This window comes from Dermacentor andersoni, chromosome 8 (genome assembly GCF_023375885.2).
Source record: "Dermacentor andersoni chromosome 8, qqDerAnde1_hic_scaffold, whole genome shotgun sequence".
NCBI lineage: Eukaryota > Metazoa > Arthropoda > Arachnida > Ixodida > Ixodidae > Dermacentor > Dermacentor andersoni.
The window spans coordinates 122,352,146-122,369,735 of NC_092821.1; the positions used below are offsets into that span (position 1 = coordinate 122,352,146).

Here is a 17,590-nt window from a genome sequence, read left to right on the forward strand (position 1 = left end):
TATAGTGTTTATACACTTGCATTTCAAGCTTGGTTCCACCTCTCAAACATTAAAATAGGGTCTCGCAAAAGTATGAGTAGCTAACTGTGTCTCAACTTTTTAAAAGTGCCCAGCGAAATTTGTGATTCAGTTTATGAAAAACCCTGCATCTAAAGCGATTTATTGATTAATGGCTAAAATAATGAACGATTAATGGTTAATCGAATTTAAAAAATAACCTACCATCCTTATTTTGAAAACACACATGCAGGAGGTCTTTCTTCTATAGGTTATCCAAGAGCTTCCCTGTCATCGCAATAGCTTGGCCACGAGTGTAAGAAGTATTCATTGTCTCCCATCTCATTACATGAAGTAAAAAGCAGAGCACTGATACACCCCATTTTAAATAATCATGCTTGCGTATAGACAGGTCCTGTCCTTATCCGATGCAATAGGGAAGAGCATCCACTTGAAACCGCTTGGTTACCCATGGTGAATGTGGCAGAATCCGAAGTGGCCGAAAGAGAGCATGAGTGTCCAATTTCACGACTTATTCACTTATTCTTTCAGGGCGTTTAGATTTGGCAGGGGGTCATGCTACGTATGGACGAGCAATATCAAACTTCACTTCCAGCAATACCAGAGTCAGATGAAATCCACTGAAACTTCAGCATGAACTCTTTGCTGCCAAGGTCAATCGCGAATGCTAGTGACTTGCACGGGTGTCATTTGTTGGGACCAAGTGGTAGTGTGCAGTAGCACAATGTTCAGTGCGTTATAAAACCGGTGGTTCTGAATGCACAGATTTGCTTTGTTCATATATACATCTGCACCTTTTTCAGAAGTTCACTGCTTAGTTCAAAGCTCGTGCAGCACCAGTTCAGAAGTGCAGCCACAGTGTGACACTAGGGCCCCCTCGAAACTAATGGAAAAGTTCCTGCGTGCAGCTCTTGCGCTTCTGCATTCATTGCTGGGGATGTCAAGCTTGTGCAATGTTGGGAATGCGTCCCCTTTATTTTGTCAGATTCAAAGCTGGTGCACCTCAAGGAAAACGATGGTCTGTGGCTTTTTATTGTCTATGGCTAGGATCCAGGATATTATGGCGTCCGTCACTCTCCTCTAAAAAGTGAGAGTGAAAGAGCCAACAACAAAAGCAAACGCATATCACAGCTCGCGTCGGAGCTCGGTTTAATGGCCACCAGTGTCTAAAATGGTGCTCCGTCACAGCTGTGTCTCTGTGAATGTGTGACGTAGTGTGCACCTGATAAGGCGACCAAGGAGAATTTTTGGTACCATTTCACTTCAGCGTTGCTATCGGAAACCACGGGTGACCCGTACGCCTGAAGAGCAGCGTATCTACGAGCGACAGTGAGAACAGCAGCAGGAGAAAGACCTCCACGTCATGTCAACCCAGTGGCCCGAGAGGAGCATGCCCGTAATGCGGTACATAAGCAGTGAGCAAGAGCCGACAATGCATATCGCAACGCCAAGAATGCCGCAAAGAGACAATGCCAAAAGGGCACAGAACCGGGATTCGACGGCGCTTACACAAGGTTCCAAAGAGACCTTCTCAATCATTACATATCTCAATTACATATTGTATAACTACTAAATAGGGAGCAAGAGCTCTACCAGCCATGGCCATGGGTGCTGTCATTGCCAATTAACGCTGCAATTTTTGTTGGTAAATGGTTCAGCACCATGGCCACATTTCTTGGAGTGTTGTCAGCTGCTTCATCACTGCGCAACATTGGCACGGTCAGTATCAGCGGTGAAAAACATTTGGCAGTTTGTTTGATCCACCTGCACCACCTGAACCAGCTCACGAGGTGCTGCACACTGCCTTTCGTTTCACCGATGCAGCAATGGCACCCTTTGAACTACACTGTTCTTTTCAAAAAGCGCAAGGCTGGTTCACCATTTTGCTGCATCCTCTCTACTGTCGGTGCCAACATGGAGCAGGTGCGAAGTAGCAGCGCAGCACACAACACAGTACACGGGTGAAAGCGCCGTTCCAAACCCGCTTACGTGCATCTGCTGTGTCGATGCAAGCCCATATATTCACACCTCTGAAGCCATTATACCTGCAGTTCAGGACTCATCAAAAACTTACTCATACTGTGCACATTAGTCAAAACAAAACATAATGGCTGCACAATTTCTGAACTTCTTATGAACTGCCGTTAACTGGTTCAAAGTGGTGCAGGCAAATCAAACGGACCTTAGTATAATGGAATATGGCAGCACACTTCAAAACTAGGACGTAACACAGTGAACAAACATGAGCGCTGTACTACAACTGTTCCGACAGTAGCAGTATAGCACTTCGTGTTTGTTCGCTCTGTGTTATGTCCTTGTTTTGAAGTGCACTGCCATATTCCATCATGATTAACCAACTAGCCCATCAATACGTCTTATCGATCTTATAACGGCCATGAACTTTAGGTGCACTTTTTGAAACGAACGGCACTGTGCAGAAGGTACCATGCTTGCACTGCTGAACGGTGAAGCGCAGCACTGCTTGAACTAGTTTGCAGGTGAATTGAACAAACCTATTGTTGCCATTCAGTTTTCAAGGACGAGGCTGTTGAAACTCTGCAGCCATGTCCCAGTGAAGGTCGAATGCAAAAAATGTCATAGAGGTATTGGCCCATATGAAAAGCCTACGAGGCTGGCCAAAAAGGCAGCAAACACAATTTGTGGTTGTAGAAATGGGACAGCTTTATAGGCAACACTGCATATCAACTTCTGGTAATGGTAGCGATGAGACAAATTCTTCATCCAGAGCACCCTCGGCAGCCACAGTGGACACACTCGACTATCTTGCCCTGAAAGCAATTGGAAAAAATTCCTGTTAAAAATGCTCTCAATTATGCATGATGCAAAAGGAGCCTTTCAAGCCCTTTTTAAAGATACCCTGAAACAATTTTGATGATTTTGCACAAGCGTATTTATTGAGTTGTTAGGTTTGGCTCTTGTGATCATTAAGCGACACATTTTAGCGCTCTGCATAAAGCGTGCAATTTATTCCAAGCTTTTAAAAATGTAAATTGCTACCGATTGCAGCATGGCACTTCCCCCAGTTTTCAGCTGCCCCTGACCAAGTGACCAAGGCGACCATATGATGCCAGCAGGGCGAGCTATACAACTGGCTGCCCAGGGCTCATCATAGGTTTTTCCCAGCTTTATGGAGAACAAATGTTGCTTGTAATAGTTGCCATATTAGTTAAATTGTTTCTATAAAAACAAAGCAACAGAAAGAGAATGCACAAGGACACTGTATCACCACACTCAAGCACTTCTGGTACACAACAAGTGTTGTCTGCTTGCATGTGAGCGGAGTGGCTCCAGCGCTGGTTGTCGGTATCCGATCGGCACCAGCATCTACGCATTTGCAGCCGTCACTTCACACTGAAGGATTACTATATACCACAGTAGTGTTTTGCGTGTCTGGTATCCAGGTAAATGCAAGCGCATTGAGCCTGGATGTTTTATGGGATGAGCAGAGCCGCAAATGTGAACGGTCTGCACGGTGCTGCCACCTGGTGGCACAGACCTCAACGAAACACAGAACTAATATATAGCAGTAACCAGGTGTATTCTACTTTGCTACTGGTGTAAACTTTTGGCAAGAGCGTAATTGTGAACACATATTTCTATATGTTTAAAATGTTTTACACTTGGTTACGGCAATATTAGCTCTTTGTTTGGCTGGTTAAGCTCTGCGCCACCAGGTGGCTTGACCGTGCAGATCGATCATCCCGCTCATGTACGTCTACGCTAAAGCGCCTTCATCACAGCAATAGTAGTCTGGAGACGCTTTAGCTTACACCTCCGCCCATCCGTCAAAACACCGAGCTCGCCTGTGGTTACCAACACGCCCGGTGCTGCAATAGAATGCTTGCGATGCACACTGCTTTGATAGCTCTCACTTGGGATCAACTGTCAGGCAGCTGGCAGAGAGGTTGGAGAGGCTTCACGCGCTGGCTCCAAGACAACCAAAAGTAGATGACACGATGTCCCATCATGACACAGAGCCAGTGAAGGGGGAACCTAGTCCCAATCACTCAGCAAAAGAACTGAGGAGAAAAAGCATGTCTATGGAGGAGGGTAACTTGTAATCATTCGTAGCTCTCTTAATGAGACACTTCACTTAAATAGTGGAGTGAATGTTTTACTGTAGCTGTACCTTATGCATCTATAAAATTTGTCCGAACCACTTCAGGGACCCTTTAATATCCTCATGAGACCAAGTTCCCTGTACATAATGCCTTAGCTTGCCTTAATACATTTCAACATTTATTTACAAGTGGTTATGCAGAGTTCGTGAAGACTTCCAAGACAGAACTTTTTAAGGCTCTTTCAAGAAATTTTACAGGAATACTATGGCACACATGTCAAATATTTATTGTACATATTTTTCGCTTGTGTACTAGCACGTGCATTACAGTTTCTTTGATAATACATGAATTACATTCATAATACAACGTAACATGGCTTAGCCCTGTGTCAAGTCTCATGAAGTTCTTTGTCTATGCACCAAGGAAGGGTGCCGGCTACCTGCAGCAGTCTTGTCGTATGACAAGAGCCCGAAACCGAAACGAACGATGGGACAAGGCGGTGAAGAAAGGAGCGTCAAACATGAAAAGAGAAGTGTGATGTCAAAGAAAGCATATGGCTTATTGGCCACTTGCCAGCTCTTAAGTTCATGTACCACGCAAAGCGTGCGGTTGAAACAATGTTTGCTGCCATGGTCACGAGTGGTGCTGCGTGAGTGAGAGCTTGTATGTTTCCACTTCCTTCATGTTTCATCGTTCCAGTGCTCTAGTTTCCCGATGATGAAATAGAATCTAGCCAAAATTATCCAACTCAATGCTTAACACTGCCAGGGCTAGGCCGTATTACACATACACAAAGACCCAAAGTGGACAGATGGGTAGCCACCATTAATTATATGCGAAAGTTGTGGGTTTGGTTCATACCTGCGGTCAAGTCGTCTTTTTCTCAACTTTAATTTTTATTTTCCTCATTATTTGTACATTTCAATTAGAAGTATCCAGTTAATTTGTCCAGTGCTTCGCTTGGCCTCATTGTCTGTTGGCTTCATGTGGATCTAACTGTGTATGAGGTGACTCTTAGTGATTAGTAATTCATATAAAGTGCACACAAAGACATATGAAGCAGGCAGAATGACGCGGCACATAACTGCATCAGTTTGCCTCGTCTGTCACCTTTTAGTGTGCTTCTGTTTGGTCATAGTCTTAGAAAATTTGCTTTACGCTTTATATTTTTCTAAGTTTCCAAGCAATCATAGTTTTTTAAACGTAGCCAGGCAATAAATCCTTATGCACATGAATAATCATTACAAATGGTTGCACTCATAATGGAATATTTTGTCGATAATGAATAGTTTGCAAAGTCATAAGACCGTCTGAAGCCTAACAGACAAAGTTTAAGCAAATCCGTGTGCAATAGATGGCTCGCACTAATGTCAGCTTAGCCACCGTGTTCAAGGTCCAGCACAGCTTGTTGGTGTCTCGCATGGCAGTTATGTCGTGGTTCTGGCACAGACTCGAGCACCGTTCTCACCACGTTTGTAGGACACTGAAGCAGGTTGCCCACGGCAGTGAATATGATACACTGATGTCATTCTAGCTGCGATAGAGGACCGGCACTGTGAGAAGCTGCATCCATGACATCACGTGCAAGTCATTTACACCCATCATTCCCATGTCAGCTGAACCGCCACATTTTCAACTGCCATCAACATTAGTGCTGCCAGAATTCTCGAAAGTAATTTTTGCAGCAAACTCTATGGGTGGTTCGGTCACAAGTCTGTTCCGACTCGCCCAACTTCCAGTTCTATTGTACAAAACGCAAGGGCGTATCAGTACCTCTTCGAGCTTTGCCTTGGGGACGCGGCAGATGCAGTTGGTGCCGAAGTTGGTGTCCCTGGTCTGGATGCATCGCAGGCAGCACAGGTTCTCGTAGCCCTGCTTCTTCCACTTGGCCATTAGGTTGCGGTCAGCAAGGCCCTCCCGGATGCAGTACTCGTAAAGCTCTGCACATACACATAATGCATACATCATGTGAGCACTAACAAGACTTTTTTTTACTTTTTATAAGAAATGAAAGTGGTAGAAAGTGAAAAAAAAATTTGGACTTTTACAGAGGAGCTGTTACTGCCACTACAACAGCCCCAAGTCAAATGCAAAACGTCCCATGGGCAATGGGGAAAGTAAACATTGTGGGCTCTATATCTCAGTTACAATTAGGTCCTTTTCAAAAATTCTTAGAGAAATAGTCATTGAAAGGCGTCACACACAGTCCAGCGTGTTCTCAGCTAAGAAGAAAAAGTGCTGCAGGGCTTTTTTTTTAAGGTGCACCTAAATTAAGTACACTTTTTTTTTCCATTTTTCCCCCATCGAAATGCAGCCATCACAGCTGGGAATAGGACCTGCGACCTCGTGCTCAGGAGCAGGATGCCACATCCACTGAGGCAGGTAAAACAAGCAAACACGCTCATTTTGTGCCCTGAGGAAAAGGAAGAAGAGAGGAGACATGCAAGAACCTACGCGGTTGAAGTTGTCCGCACCTTTGCTGATGGCCTTCCGCTTGTGGAAGAGGTCAAACACGTATCGGGACTTCTGGTGGTGGATCTTGAAGATGGGCCACAGAGACTCCACCTTGCGCTTGCCTTCGTGTGACTCTGTCTCACCTGCAACCAAATGGCTTCTTAAGGCATTGGATGACAAGGCCATTTTGCAGAAGGCATGCCACGAGGTTTCATTCTCTCTCTAATCCCTGTGACGCAATAACGGCCACTCTCCTCTGAACAACAGCGGCTGACCAACAGAACACCCAAACCTGACCAGCATTTTAACTAGGGAACTTGTGAAGTTCTTGCTCAGACAAATTCGAGAGCACTAGTATAAATGCTGCCTTTAGGCTGAGAATTCTCTAGGTCTACCACTGCTGATCACTTCAAATCTCCATTTACCTGTGAGCCCATTTTCTACTCTGCGCTGAAGTCGTATGCTGACGAGTACTCCTCTCCACAATTATTTGACAAGAAACATCGATTCGGAGAAACTAACTAGGTTGTGTTTCTGTGTTTTCAGAGCTTTCACAAGCAAACTCTCTCGATGAAGACACACAAACAATGTCTTTTTTGCACGGAGCCTCGAAACGACCAACATCTACAATCAGCAAAGAATGATGCTATGCGCACTACAGAGTGTGCCCCTGCCAGAAATGTATGGGTTGATGATGATGTGGTGCCTTTCCCTTTGTAAAGGGTCACTGTATTTACAGCCGCTTGGCAATAAAAGAGAAAAGGAACAAAAAAGGGGGGGGGGGGTGAGGGTAGGGCAGAGGCACATTATGGAGGAGCAGCTCACTTCACATACTTCTGTGAGCTTTACCGGGATCACGTCCCCACAGTTGCGGCTCTGCATCTTTCAAGGCGCCACTTAGTTCGCTCTGCCACTCCTCTGTTAACCTAACTACGATCACCGTCGGAGCCTAGTGCAATATGTACGGGAATGTCTCCTAGACACTGGGGTTAAATTTTCTTGCACTGCATAACAATGTGTAACATAGTTTCGTCAGCACCACCATATATGCGACACATCACATCCGGCTGCTCACTGTCAATCCTCCATTGGCGTTCCAGCGTGCGCAGTCCCCCAGCTCGTGCCTCGAAGAGCAGGCAACTCCCAAGGCTATAGTTGAAAATCGACACTGTGCCGATGGTTCCCTTGTGTCGGCCACATAGGGCCATTGTGGTTTCTTTGCTAATCACTTGTAGCCATAGCACCTCCTCCTTTTCCTTGACGCAGTCACGCATATCCTAGATATATTGTTTCATTTAGTCCGCCTGCATGGGTGCCGCAATGAACCCATATTTTTTTCTCTAGGCAGTACATGCAGTTTATCCAGTAAGTGCGCAAACATGTCGCAGTCAAGTATTCAAAGACCTGCCTGGCCAATCGTTCCTTCCGCATAAAATTCAGGTGACCATGGTAGGTCAGTTTGCTTGCCGTCTCACGTGCTTCGAAGGTGGACCACCCGAGGTCTCCCTGAACCGCTTCGTTGGCTACCGTCCCGTGTGATCCCTAAGCAATGCAGCCGACCTCCCATGGGTGTCACTCCAACCATCCCCTAGTTTCATGTGACAAGCAGACAGTGGCATTGCAAAAAATCAGCGCGGGCACATGTACAAGCTTCCACATGTCGTGCACCATAAGGTATCAGTTGAAGCCCCACAGGCTCCTGCGCCGGAGAACACATTGTGCCCTCAGAGCCGTCCGTCTTATGTTGTCCTCGTGCTGTCTATACATGTCACCACCTGAGCACAGCATCACACCCAAGTATTTGTACAAAGAGGCTACTTCTAGCATACTTCCTGACAGTGTCAGGGTTAGTGTTCCACTACCCAGCATCACACCCGCCAGCTGGACAACAGTCATTTTCTTGACATCGTAGCAAAGCCCCAGCTTTGTGATTTCTGATACACATATGTTCACCAGAGCTAGCGTGATTCTTGGAGTTTCTGCCATCAGAATAATGTCATACGAAAAGGCAAGACCCGATGGATGTTATGAGCGTCCCCTTTGGAACGGGGCGGTGGGTTGCGCCACCAAGCTCTTGCTATTATACTGCCTTATGTCCTACCTAGGTTAAACAATAAAAAAGAAGAAAAAGAACTATGAACTACCACACCCAAATTTTCTGATCCCCTATTGCGAACCGTGCTTTTGTACGTCTCCGTCTTTTGCCGTTTCCATACTTTTCTTTCACCGATCCTCCAATCACCTCTTACTAATCCCCATTGCGGACATGTTTACTTTACCACTGCTCCTGCTGAACCCAAGGGCTTCGAGGATGCCAGTGGTGCCTAAATCGACCGCTGGGTAGACGTCTTCCCATTCTAATAAAACATGCTCCATAGTTTCCCTAGCTTTACTGCACAAGCACATGCTTCTTCTTCCTTCTTATATCTCGCTTTATAGGTGCGTGTTCTAAGGCTACCCGATCTCGCTTCGAAAAGTAATGAGCTTCCCTTTGAGTTATCATAAATGGTTTCTTTCCTGATTTCGTTTTTTCCTCTTAAGTAGTCACTCATGGTAGGTTTCTTTTCCATTGCCACCACCCATGAGATTATTTCAGCCTCTCTGACTTTCCACTTGACCTTCTTTGTTGCTGTGTTGCCCATCCTACAGGCCGCATACTTGCTGGTAAGCTTCCTAGTTCTTTTCCTCCACTGTGAATCAATGTTTTTCCTGTACAGATACCTGAACACTCTCCCAGCCCATTTACTTTGTTCCATATTCCTCAGCTGTATTTCATGCTCAATTTTACTGCAAGCTTCCCTCACTTCAAAACTAGTCCAGCCCATATCACCCTGCACAGCTTCATTTGTAGTCTTCCTGTGAGCGCCCAGTGCGAGGTGAACCACTGACCTTTGGTTCGCGTCGAGTCCTTAATGTACCCCTGATTTAAAGCAAACAACCGCATTTCCAAAAGTAAGTCCTGGAACTGGTGTACGACGATGCAGCGCCATCTAGGGAATGGCAATTCTCGCATTGGGGAAACTTATTTATCATGCATGTTACCATGAAGATTAAGGTTGGTGCAAGGTTATGCTAGCTTAGGTTGGGTATAATTCGGTTAAAATAAATCATTACTGAAGCTCCCGGATTGGGTCATAAAGGTCTAAGACAGATTTGGCATCCCCAGCGAGTGTACGTTTCGATTGACAAATCCTGCTGAAATGACAAGCTTTCCACGGGATGTGGCAGCATCGCCTTGCGACAACTGTGCGTCGTGCACCCAGCCATTTCCGGCAGGGGCACACTCCGTAGTGCAAAGAGCCTGGTGGCGCAACCCACCGCCCCGTTCCACAGGGGACGCTGATAACATCCATCCATCCATCTATAGCACCATCCATCAGCAAAAGCGACCACTGCCAATTTGTACCGCCACGTCTATGCATCACGCCCAGTTCGATTTTTCCTATATACAGCGACTGCGCATTACTGAAAGCTCCATCACATGATGGGTTAATTCGCTGCTGTATATCTCACTTTCCAAAAAGGTACGAAAGAATCTATCCTTCCTTCGTCAAGCGGATGTCTGGAGTCGCAAAAAGGCGCAATTTCTTGCCTCTCTAACTTACCACCGAAGAATCTAACTAAACATTTCACGTCATCACTCAGTCGATAACCAGCTATGGCAAACTTTTACACCACAGCACAACCCTACCCCCCCCCCCCCCCCCCCCCACTTTTCCTCCCCGCAAAAAAAAAAAAAACACAACAATAACACATTAACGCTCGACAGAGGAAATAGGCTGCGCCCTACTCCTGCTGCAGCCTTCACAATAAAACAATACAAACAAATATCACCGCTCGCTTACATTCGCGCATTTTTTGCTCCAGTTCGTCCAGTGTGGGCTCGATCAGCTCCCAGCCTTCGGGAGGGGGCTTCTTACTTCGTCTCACCTTACCCATGTCTCACTCAGGGCACAACAGATGCGGAGTATCACACCAACTGCTTCGTCTAATCAATCACACAAGCACAACACCACTAGCAAGGCCGACCACTACATGTTGAAACACCACCATTGAGCACTACAAACGCACCGTCAACGCACAGCCACCATAGCACAGCTAGAGCAACGCCTTTGGCTAGAGCATTGGCTATTGGCTAGAGTCGTAGTTTGGTCACGTGACAATATTGACGCCTAATCATGGATGGATAAGTGGATAAATGCTATGAGCGTCTTCATTGAAACGGGAAAATCTGTCGCGCCACCAAGCCCTTGTTATTATTTTACTCAATGTTCTAAGGTAGGACCGGGTAGGACAAGTTTTTTTTTTAAAACATAGGTCTATGTTAAAAAAAGAAGGAGAATACCCAGCATTAATTTTCTGAGCCTCTATTGGAAAATTTGTTTTTGTACGCCTCCGTTGTTAAGTCTCCCTACTTTTCTGCTACCAAGCTTCCAATCGCTTCTTTTACTCTAATCTTATTCTCCACCTTTACTTTCCCCCTGCTATCGCTGAGCCCAAGGGCTTCAAGGAGGCCGGAGGGGCCCATAGAGTTTCCATGCATAGAGCATAAAGTTGATAAAGTGTCATTCAATCTATGGAAGAGGCTGGGCAGATATCTTCACATTCTAATAAAACCTGCACTATCCTTTCCCTAGCTTTACCGCAGCAAGAACCTGCGTCTTCCTCGTTGAGGTGTTATCATGAAATTCTTTCTTTCCTGATTTCGTTTCCTCCTCTTAAGAGGAAGCTTTAGCTCGGGCCCAACTCCGACGCGGCCTATTCAAATACATGTAAAAACGCAAAAACGTTTTTCTGAGATAACCCCTGGACCGATTTTAATGAAATTTGTTGTTTTTTAGAGAGAAAGTTAAATTCTAGTGACTGCTGGAAGCGGAATATTGATTTAAGGCTTGAATTTTGTTAAGAGATTTACAAAAATTCAGAAGTTTGGAAAAAATAGAAGCACGAAGTTTACAAACTAATAGCTCTACATCAAGAACAGATATCGCGGTTGTGTAAACGGCACCCATTAGATCATTCAACGCGGACAAATTGTATATGTCATTTTACATCTTACGTGAGTTTGTTACGTTGTTTACGAGGGTTCTGCAAAAGTTGTAATTACATATTAACAAATTTTTTGAGATTGATGTATAATATGTCAAATTTGTCCGCTTTAGATGTGCTATTAGGTACAATTCACAGAATTGCGATATCACCTATTCTTGCTGAGTTACAGAGTTGTAAACTTGATAGTTTCGTTTTCTGAAAATTTGCGATTTTTGCCAATTTTTAATAAAAAATTGACGACTTAAATCGAAAATTCGAAACCACCAGTCACTAGATATCAAGTATTTCTTTTAAATGCAACAAACCCCGTCAAATTTGGTGCTGTGGTTGCCAAGAAAAACGAATTCTCCTTTTACATGCATTTATATAGGAGCACCCGAGCTAAAGCTTCCTCTTAAGCATAGCTTACGCTCACAGCCATCAAAAAATATAGACGGCGCCATCTTCCTTATTCTTCCTTATTCTATTTTGGACGTGGTAGTTCATAGTTTTTTTTTTTTTTTTCATTGGTTAACCTAGGTAGGATATTAAGCAGCGTAGTAGCAAGAGCTCGGTGGCTCAAGCTCAACCATGGGCGTCTTGCGCTGGAGTTTGAGGTATAGTAGCGGCGCCTGGTGGCGGCGCGGGAAACGACATCTGGGTCGTACCAGCTTGGGTCGTATTGAGTCCTGGCTGTGGCGAAGCACGTTTCTAGGCCGAGTTTTGCGTCGATTCGCAATTTTTTCTGCCCTGTTGGGAGTGCGAAAAGGCTCGTCACTTCTCACAGACCCCGTCGACCACGCTGCGAGCTGGTCGCAGCCTATAGTTTAACGAAAACGGACTCTCCGTGTGCCGTGGGACGTAATGCTGGAAGCAGAAGGAATCGGCGACGCCGATCCGGAGGGACCTAGCTCAGCATCGAAAAAGCGTCACCGTCGATACTGCTGCGTCGTGGGCTCCCATGAACAAGAAGGCCTGAATCCCAACATCCGATTCTATCGTTTCCCTTCAAGGCCTCACGAAGCGGAGCGTCGGGCGCGCTGTATAACTGCAGTTCGTCGCGCTGGGTAAGCGAAACTTCGCGCCATGCTCACTGCTTCACCTGTGTTGAAGCTTGCTTGTTTATAGATCTGCGTTCTAAAATTCGGTCTTTTGCACCTACAGTCCCGACGGCAGACCGACATAGCAGCAGGCATGGCTGGTGATTCACGATTCGAAACCCGGCCACAGCGATAATTAACAATTCGACCGGTGCGAAGTGGTGAAGTGCCCAGGTGTGTGCAAATGACCACAAATGGCCGGGTTGATTCGTGATAATTCACTAACTACGAGCAGCACAGGTTAGAGAGTTAAATGTGCTCATACTTGACCTCAAGCCAGCATGTTGAGGCAGCGCAGCAAGATAGTATTGATTACAGCAGATCGATTTTCGAGCGTTGTCATTAAAAGCTACATCAAGCGAGCAGCGCCCGAGCTCGCGCTGCGCGATTCGCACGTACGTGCGAGCTCATATGCATTGCATCAGTTATTACCAGTTACTAAAAGGGACAGATGGCCGCTACTACAACGCAGGCCTAACTACTTGTTTAGCGGCATGCAGTCAACAAAGATTGCAGGAGACCCGCCGTTTCGCGGCATGTCGAAAGACCGCTGCCGTCGCGGCGCGTACCGTCGTGTGCTCGAGCAGTTCCGTACACATGATGTCTCCTTATCGCTGCTGTGGATTCATTTATAGCAAGCATTTCCTCGCGTTTGTGCGCCTGAATCTAGCAGCGTGCAAACCTTACCTGAAGTTCCACTTCGTACGCGACTCGCTTCACTTGCGATTGACACCGCGCTAAAACTTCGCCGCTTAATTCTAGAACGGCATACACGTATTCGGCACTGCATAATTTCTTGCCTTTACGCAGCGTGCCACTCCTGAAAAAATCTTAAGCGCCCGATATTCGCTGCAGGCCGTGATACAACACAACCGAAAGTGGCGGGTCCATATTGTAAACGTGCTTTCCGAAGCAGACGACCGAGCTTGGTACGACCCATTTTAGGACAGAGGGCGCTTTTTAGCACCTTTTTCGCAGCGCCCCCTGGGCAATGCAAGAGCCCCATAGAGTTGGCTCAACCCACCGCCCCGTTCCAAAGGGGACACTCATAACATCCATTCATCCATCCATCTACGCACGTTCCATCATAGAGTTTCTCACTAAATTACAGTGAGAAACTCTGTGAGTTCCATGCGCTTCCGATCGTCGTACCATCGGCATAGTTGTTCTATGGTTGTTCTGTGCCACCGCTACGTGCTGGTACCACTATGGTACCACTGTGGACGGTTTCCCTTCTCTAATGTGCTACCACAACGCATCTGGGAAAAAAGGTAAGAGTACCTTGAGGCGTTTTGTTCGTTTGTTGACACTTGGAACAACCGCGTTTGGTAATTCCGGTCGTGGCGGATTCATGCGGTATGCTAACGCGAAACAGCTAACGCGAAATAGTTGCCGCAGTCTCGCAGCAATCGCAGATCCACCCCAATTGATCCACCTATCGTGCCTTCGATGGGCACTGCTGCAGGTCGTACGCGCTGCCCTTGGTTGCAACAGCGGAATGTAATGTGCGACAGGCGCCAACACATCCATATGCACTGGTAGTGACAGTCAATTTTCTTCACTTAAAGCTTAGCAGCCCTTATGCGTCAACTGTGGAGTTATGCCGTGCAATATGTGCGTGGTGAGCGAGCACGTAACCACACTCGCTTCCCTGCTGCTGTTGCTTACGGTCACTTTCAGAGGTATCCGAGTGCACGAATCGGCTCGTCCCTCTATTGTGCACACGGCCGTTCCTTTCGTTGTTCATATATGACGTGCGTAACTTTGCATCCGTGATCGAAATTGTGAAAACACCAAGAAGGCAGATGGCACAGGCACTGTGTCTGCCTTAATTTTTATCTGTGCTGTTTTTAGGATATCAGTTTCGAACTACCTAGACCAATTCTATACACTCGTGATGCTTACAGCTAAATGAACGTTTTTCCCGGTTGTGTGAGGATCATATGTTTCAATTTGTGGCAGTTACGTGGTTAAGTGCCCTAGGCCCATATCCCTGGCTGTGTGTACAGCCATTTGTCTAACGTGTTTTACTTTGCTGCTGCTGTCTTTACAGCTTCTGCTGATGTTTGTTGTGGCCATGAAGTTCTAGCCTGTCTCTGCATCGTTGACAGCAAATAGCTGCAAGTGCTGATTGCTGCTGGTTGGCTCAGTCCAGAATTTGGTGTGTATATCCATTTGCTCAAGGCGTGTTGTTGCTTCTATTACATGTACAGCTCCACTAAAGGAGGAGTTCAATAATGGTGGCTTGAGTGATGTATGACACCCTATCACTATTGTACTAGGCAGGTGACAAGCCTTGTTCACATATTTGAGCTATTAAGGTTTGTCATTTAAATGTTGGATTAAATAACAATTAAATAATGCATTGCACATGATGCCTGGTGCCATCACAAAAGACACAGTAGAAGAATCCAGAAAACTTGCTTCCAGCTGTCCCAAGACGATAAATCGTAGAAAAAGAATTATATACGTCTGAAGACACCCGGAAATTGTTGATATCCTCGCCTTCCTCGACTACACCCTGGGGGTGGGCGGTGACAGAACACCTATGGGCCCCGGGTGCCAGACGACCTAGCTACGCCACTGCTTGAACCCCTTGGTCCTCCCGATTCTTCTTGCTCACTGTCGCCAAAGGTCTCGACTTTGGTTGCCTTGATGCCTCAAGGTCACACATAACGATCTGTTGGCCACTTGCCTACTTCTAAGATTATATGCTACGTACAGTGCAGTCCACTTATAATGATACCACATGTAACGATATGTCGGTCATAACGATGAGTCAAGTTAGGGTATACACTTTTGCATTAGGGCTTTGAGGAAAGTAACCCTATATAATGATATTTTATGACTGCATGTCAGATACAACGATAAAAGTATTGCCTTCTGAATAGTATTTTCAAAGCAGACTGACCTTGACATTTGAATTGCTAAGTTTCCTATAAACGAATGACACCGAGATAGGTCAGAAAAGTTGCCTATGCAAGTTAGTATCAGCCACCATTTCCGCGCAGCGTGTCTCGCCTGCACGGCGATTACAAAAGCCAAAGAGAACTTTAGACTTGGCACCACCCACATTGCATCCGCATCGCTCACAATGATGCTTCATCTGCATCCAGACAGAGAGAGAGAGAGAGAAAAGGCTAACAGTAAAATGTGAAGTGGTGCGGTGGCGCTAGCCCTTTCTAAAACCTCTCTCTCTCAGCTAGCACAGAAACTATGTGGGAAATGCACCGCAGAAGCAGGCCCAAAGCAGTGGTCAGTCCAGTTTGTAGACGATAGTGTCGACAAAGCAGAAAGCTATGCTGTTTGAGACGAAGCTGCAAATTTTGCAAGATTCGAAGAGGTATGAGCTCATGCAGTCGACGATATTGATGATTCTGAAAACCAGGAGAGCAGTGATCATGAAGACTGGACCCAGTGGCCATGCCGACCAATGGAAAAAGGGTTAGGGAACCCTTTTTCACCATAAACAACTGTTTCGAAAAGGCGGGTTTTGTGTGCCAGGACGTAACACCCCATGATAGTGAAACCAACACAGTGAAAGCCACTGACATTACTGAGCTCTAGGAGTGCGTCATTACTTTTAGCCTCTATATTGCTACGCACGATGAAACAAGTGTTGCTTCAATTGAGGAGTTTGAGTGCAAGTTGTGCTGCGTCTCTTTGCGAAGGGATCTCCAACGAGGCAAGTCATGACAACGAATCATGACAAATCGCGGCGTTGTGCGACGACAGCAGCCGCAGTGACAATCAGATTGAAAATGGCCCGTCGTTGACCTCGACCCCGATGTTTACACAAAATGCGCTGTCATTGATAAAGTTCCTCATTGATTTCGTGCACTCTTAAGGATGGCCACCAGCATTCATGCAGCAGCTGGATGTGATGCAGACTACAGTTGTAAACACGAAACTTCCGCAAAAGCACTTGCAGATTTCTTACTATTTCAGTGCACCTAATGCTCGACAGGCTGTTTAGAGGTGTAAATAAACATTTCATTTTTTTCACAGCCTACTTTCTACAATGTCTGTTTTTTATCTCAAGTGCCAAATTTGTGTTTGGAGCTACAAAGCAATGTTTGACAGCTTTTTCTTTTTCTTTTTTGCAGCAGTCTAGATATAGCGATGATCGGTTGTAATGATCACATTGATTGAAAAAAATTAATGAAACAGAATTTTTCGTTATTTTTGATATTGTTGTAAGTGGACTGCATTGTAATCCCTATGGCTGAAACGGAAGCTTCACATCTGCGATCATACTTGTAAGGGGTGCTGGCAAGCACTCGCATGTCTAGGTTCAATGCACATACTAGTTTCATGTAAATATTATAATTTTTTTAATAGTAGTTTTTAATATATTGCTATTTGATGGCTGCCTTAAAAAAAGTTCAGTGGCAAATACAAGAGAAATTGTTAGGGGGCGTTTTTGAGCTCCCAGATCCAAAATTTAAATCCCCATCACATTGGAAAGTTGTTCAGGAGCTTACTTGACACCTCCTGCCTCTTAGAGGAGCGCAATGCCACTAACGGTTCTCCAAAGTAGACCACAGTCAATCGCACCACACACACATGCGCTCGCGCACGCACACACATTGTCCTTGAATGCAAAGTGCAAAGCATTATTAGGATTGGTGTCCGAGGTCTTTGCACATCTAGCCAGCTAGGTTCAATAATAATGTGATGTCTGATAGTGTATTTGCTGTTAGGCCTAACTAGCGCTGCTTTGCCGGGTGTCGGCGGCCAATGTTTCGGTTTTGTACCGAGTCGTGGCGTATTTACTTGCAGTGATTGTATGGCTCTCAAGAAGTGGAGAAACCATCTTGCCTGTGAAAGTGGGAATACAGGAACAAACTTTCTTCGTGGCCGTCATTTCCAGCGGCATCGCGCTTGCATCTAATGTCTGAAAAG

At 45.7% G+C, this 17,590-nt stretch overlaps 2 protein-coding genes and 1 long non-coding RNA gene across 11 annotated transcripts in view; 2 read left to right on the forward strand and 1 right to left on the reverse strand.

Annotated features, from left to right (window-relative positions):
- Window positions 1-17,590, forward strand: part of LOC140219863 (uncharacterized) — a 478,555-nt gene that overhangs the window by 288,172 nt on the left and 172,793 nt on the right. The gene's annotated exons all lie outside the window — the stretch shown is intronic.
- l(1)10Bb (BUD31-like protein) overlaps window positions 2,676-17,590 on the reverse strand; it is a 125,930-nt gene continuing 111,015 nt past the window's right edge. For 2 of the 4 annotated variants that reach the window (XM_072289885.1, XM_072289886.1), the window contains 3 exons: window positions 6,575-6,697; window positions 5,874-6,040; window positions 2,676-2,807 (listed from right to left, as the gene is read on the reverse strand). In XM_072289885.1, the coding sequence (XP_072145986.1) occupies window positions 2,757-2,807; window positions 5,874-6,040; window positions 6,575-6,697 (341 nt within the window). In that variant the 3' untranslated portion in view covers window positions 2,676-2,756. Of the gene's footprint in view, window positions 2,808-5,873; window positions 6,041-6,574; window positions 6,698-10,399; window positions 10,665-17,590 lie in introns of those variants that run through there. The other 2 variants (XM_050176648.3, XM_072289887.1) reach the window with 2 other exon arrangements.
- LOC126529029 (uncharacterized) overlaps window positions 13,687-17,590 on the forward strand; it is a 76,722-nt gene continuing 72,818 nt past the window's right edge. For all 6 annotated transcript variants that reach the window (XM_072289875.1, XM_072289876.1, XM_055069581.1 and 3 more), the window contains exons 1-2: window positions 13,687-13,956; window positions 14,739-14,846. The gene's annotated coding sequence lies outside the window, so the exon portion shown is untranslated. The remainder of the gene's footprint in view (window positions 13,957-14,738; window positions 14,847-17,590) is intronic.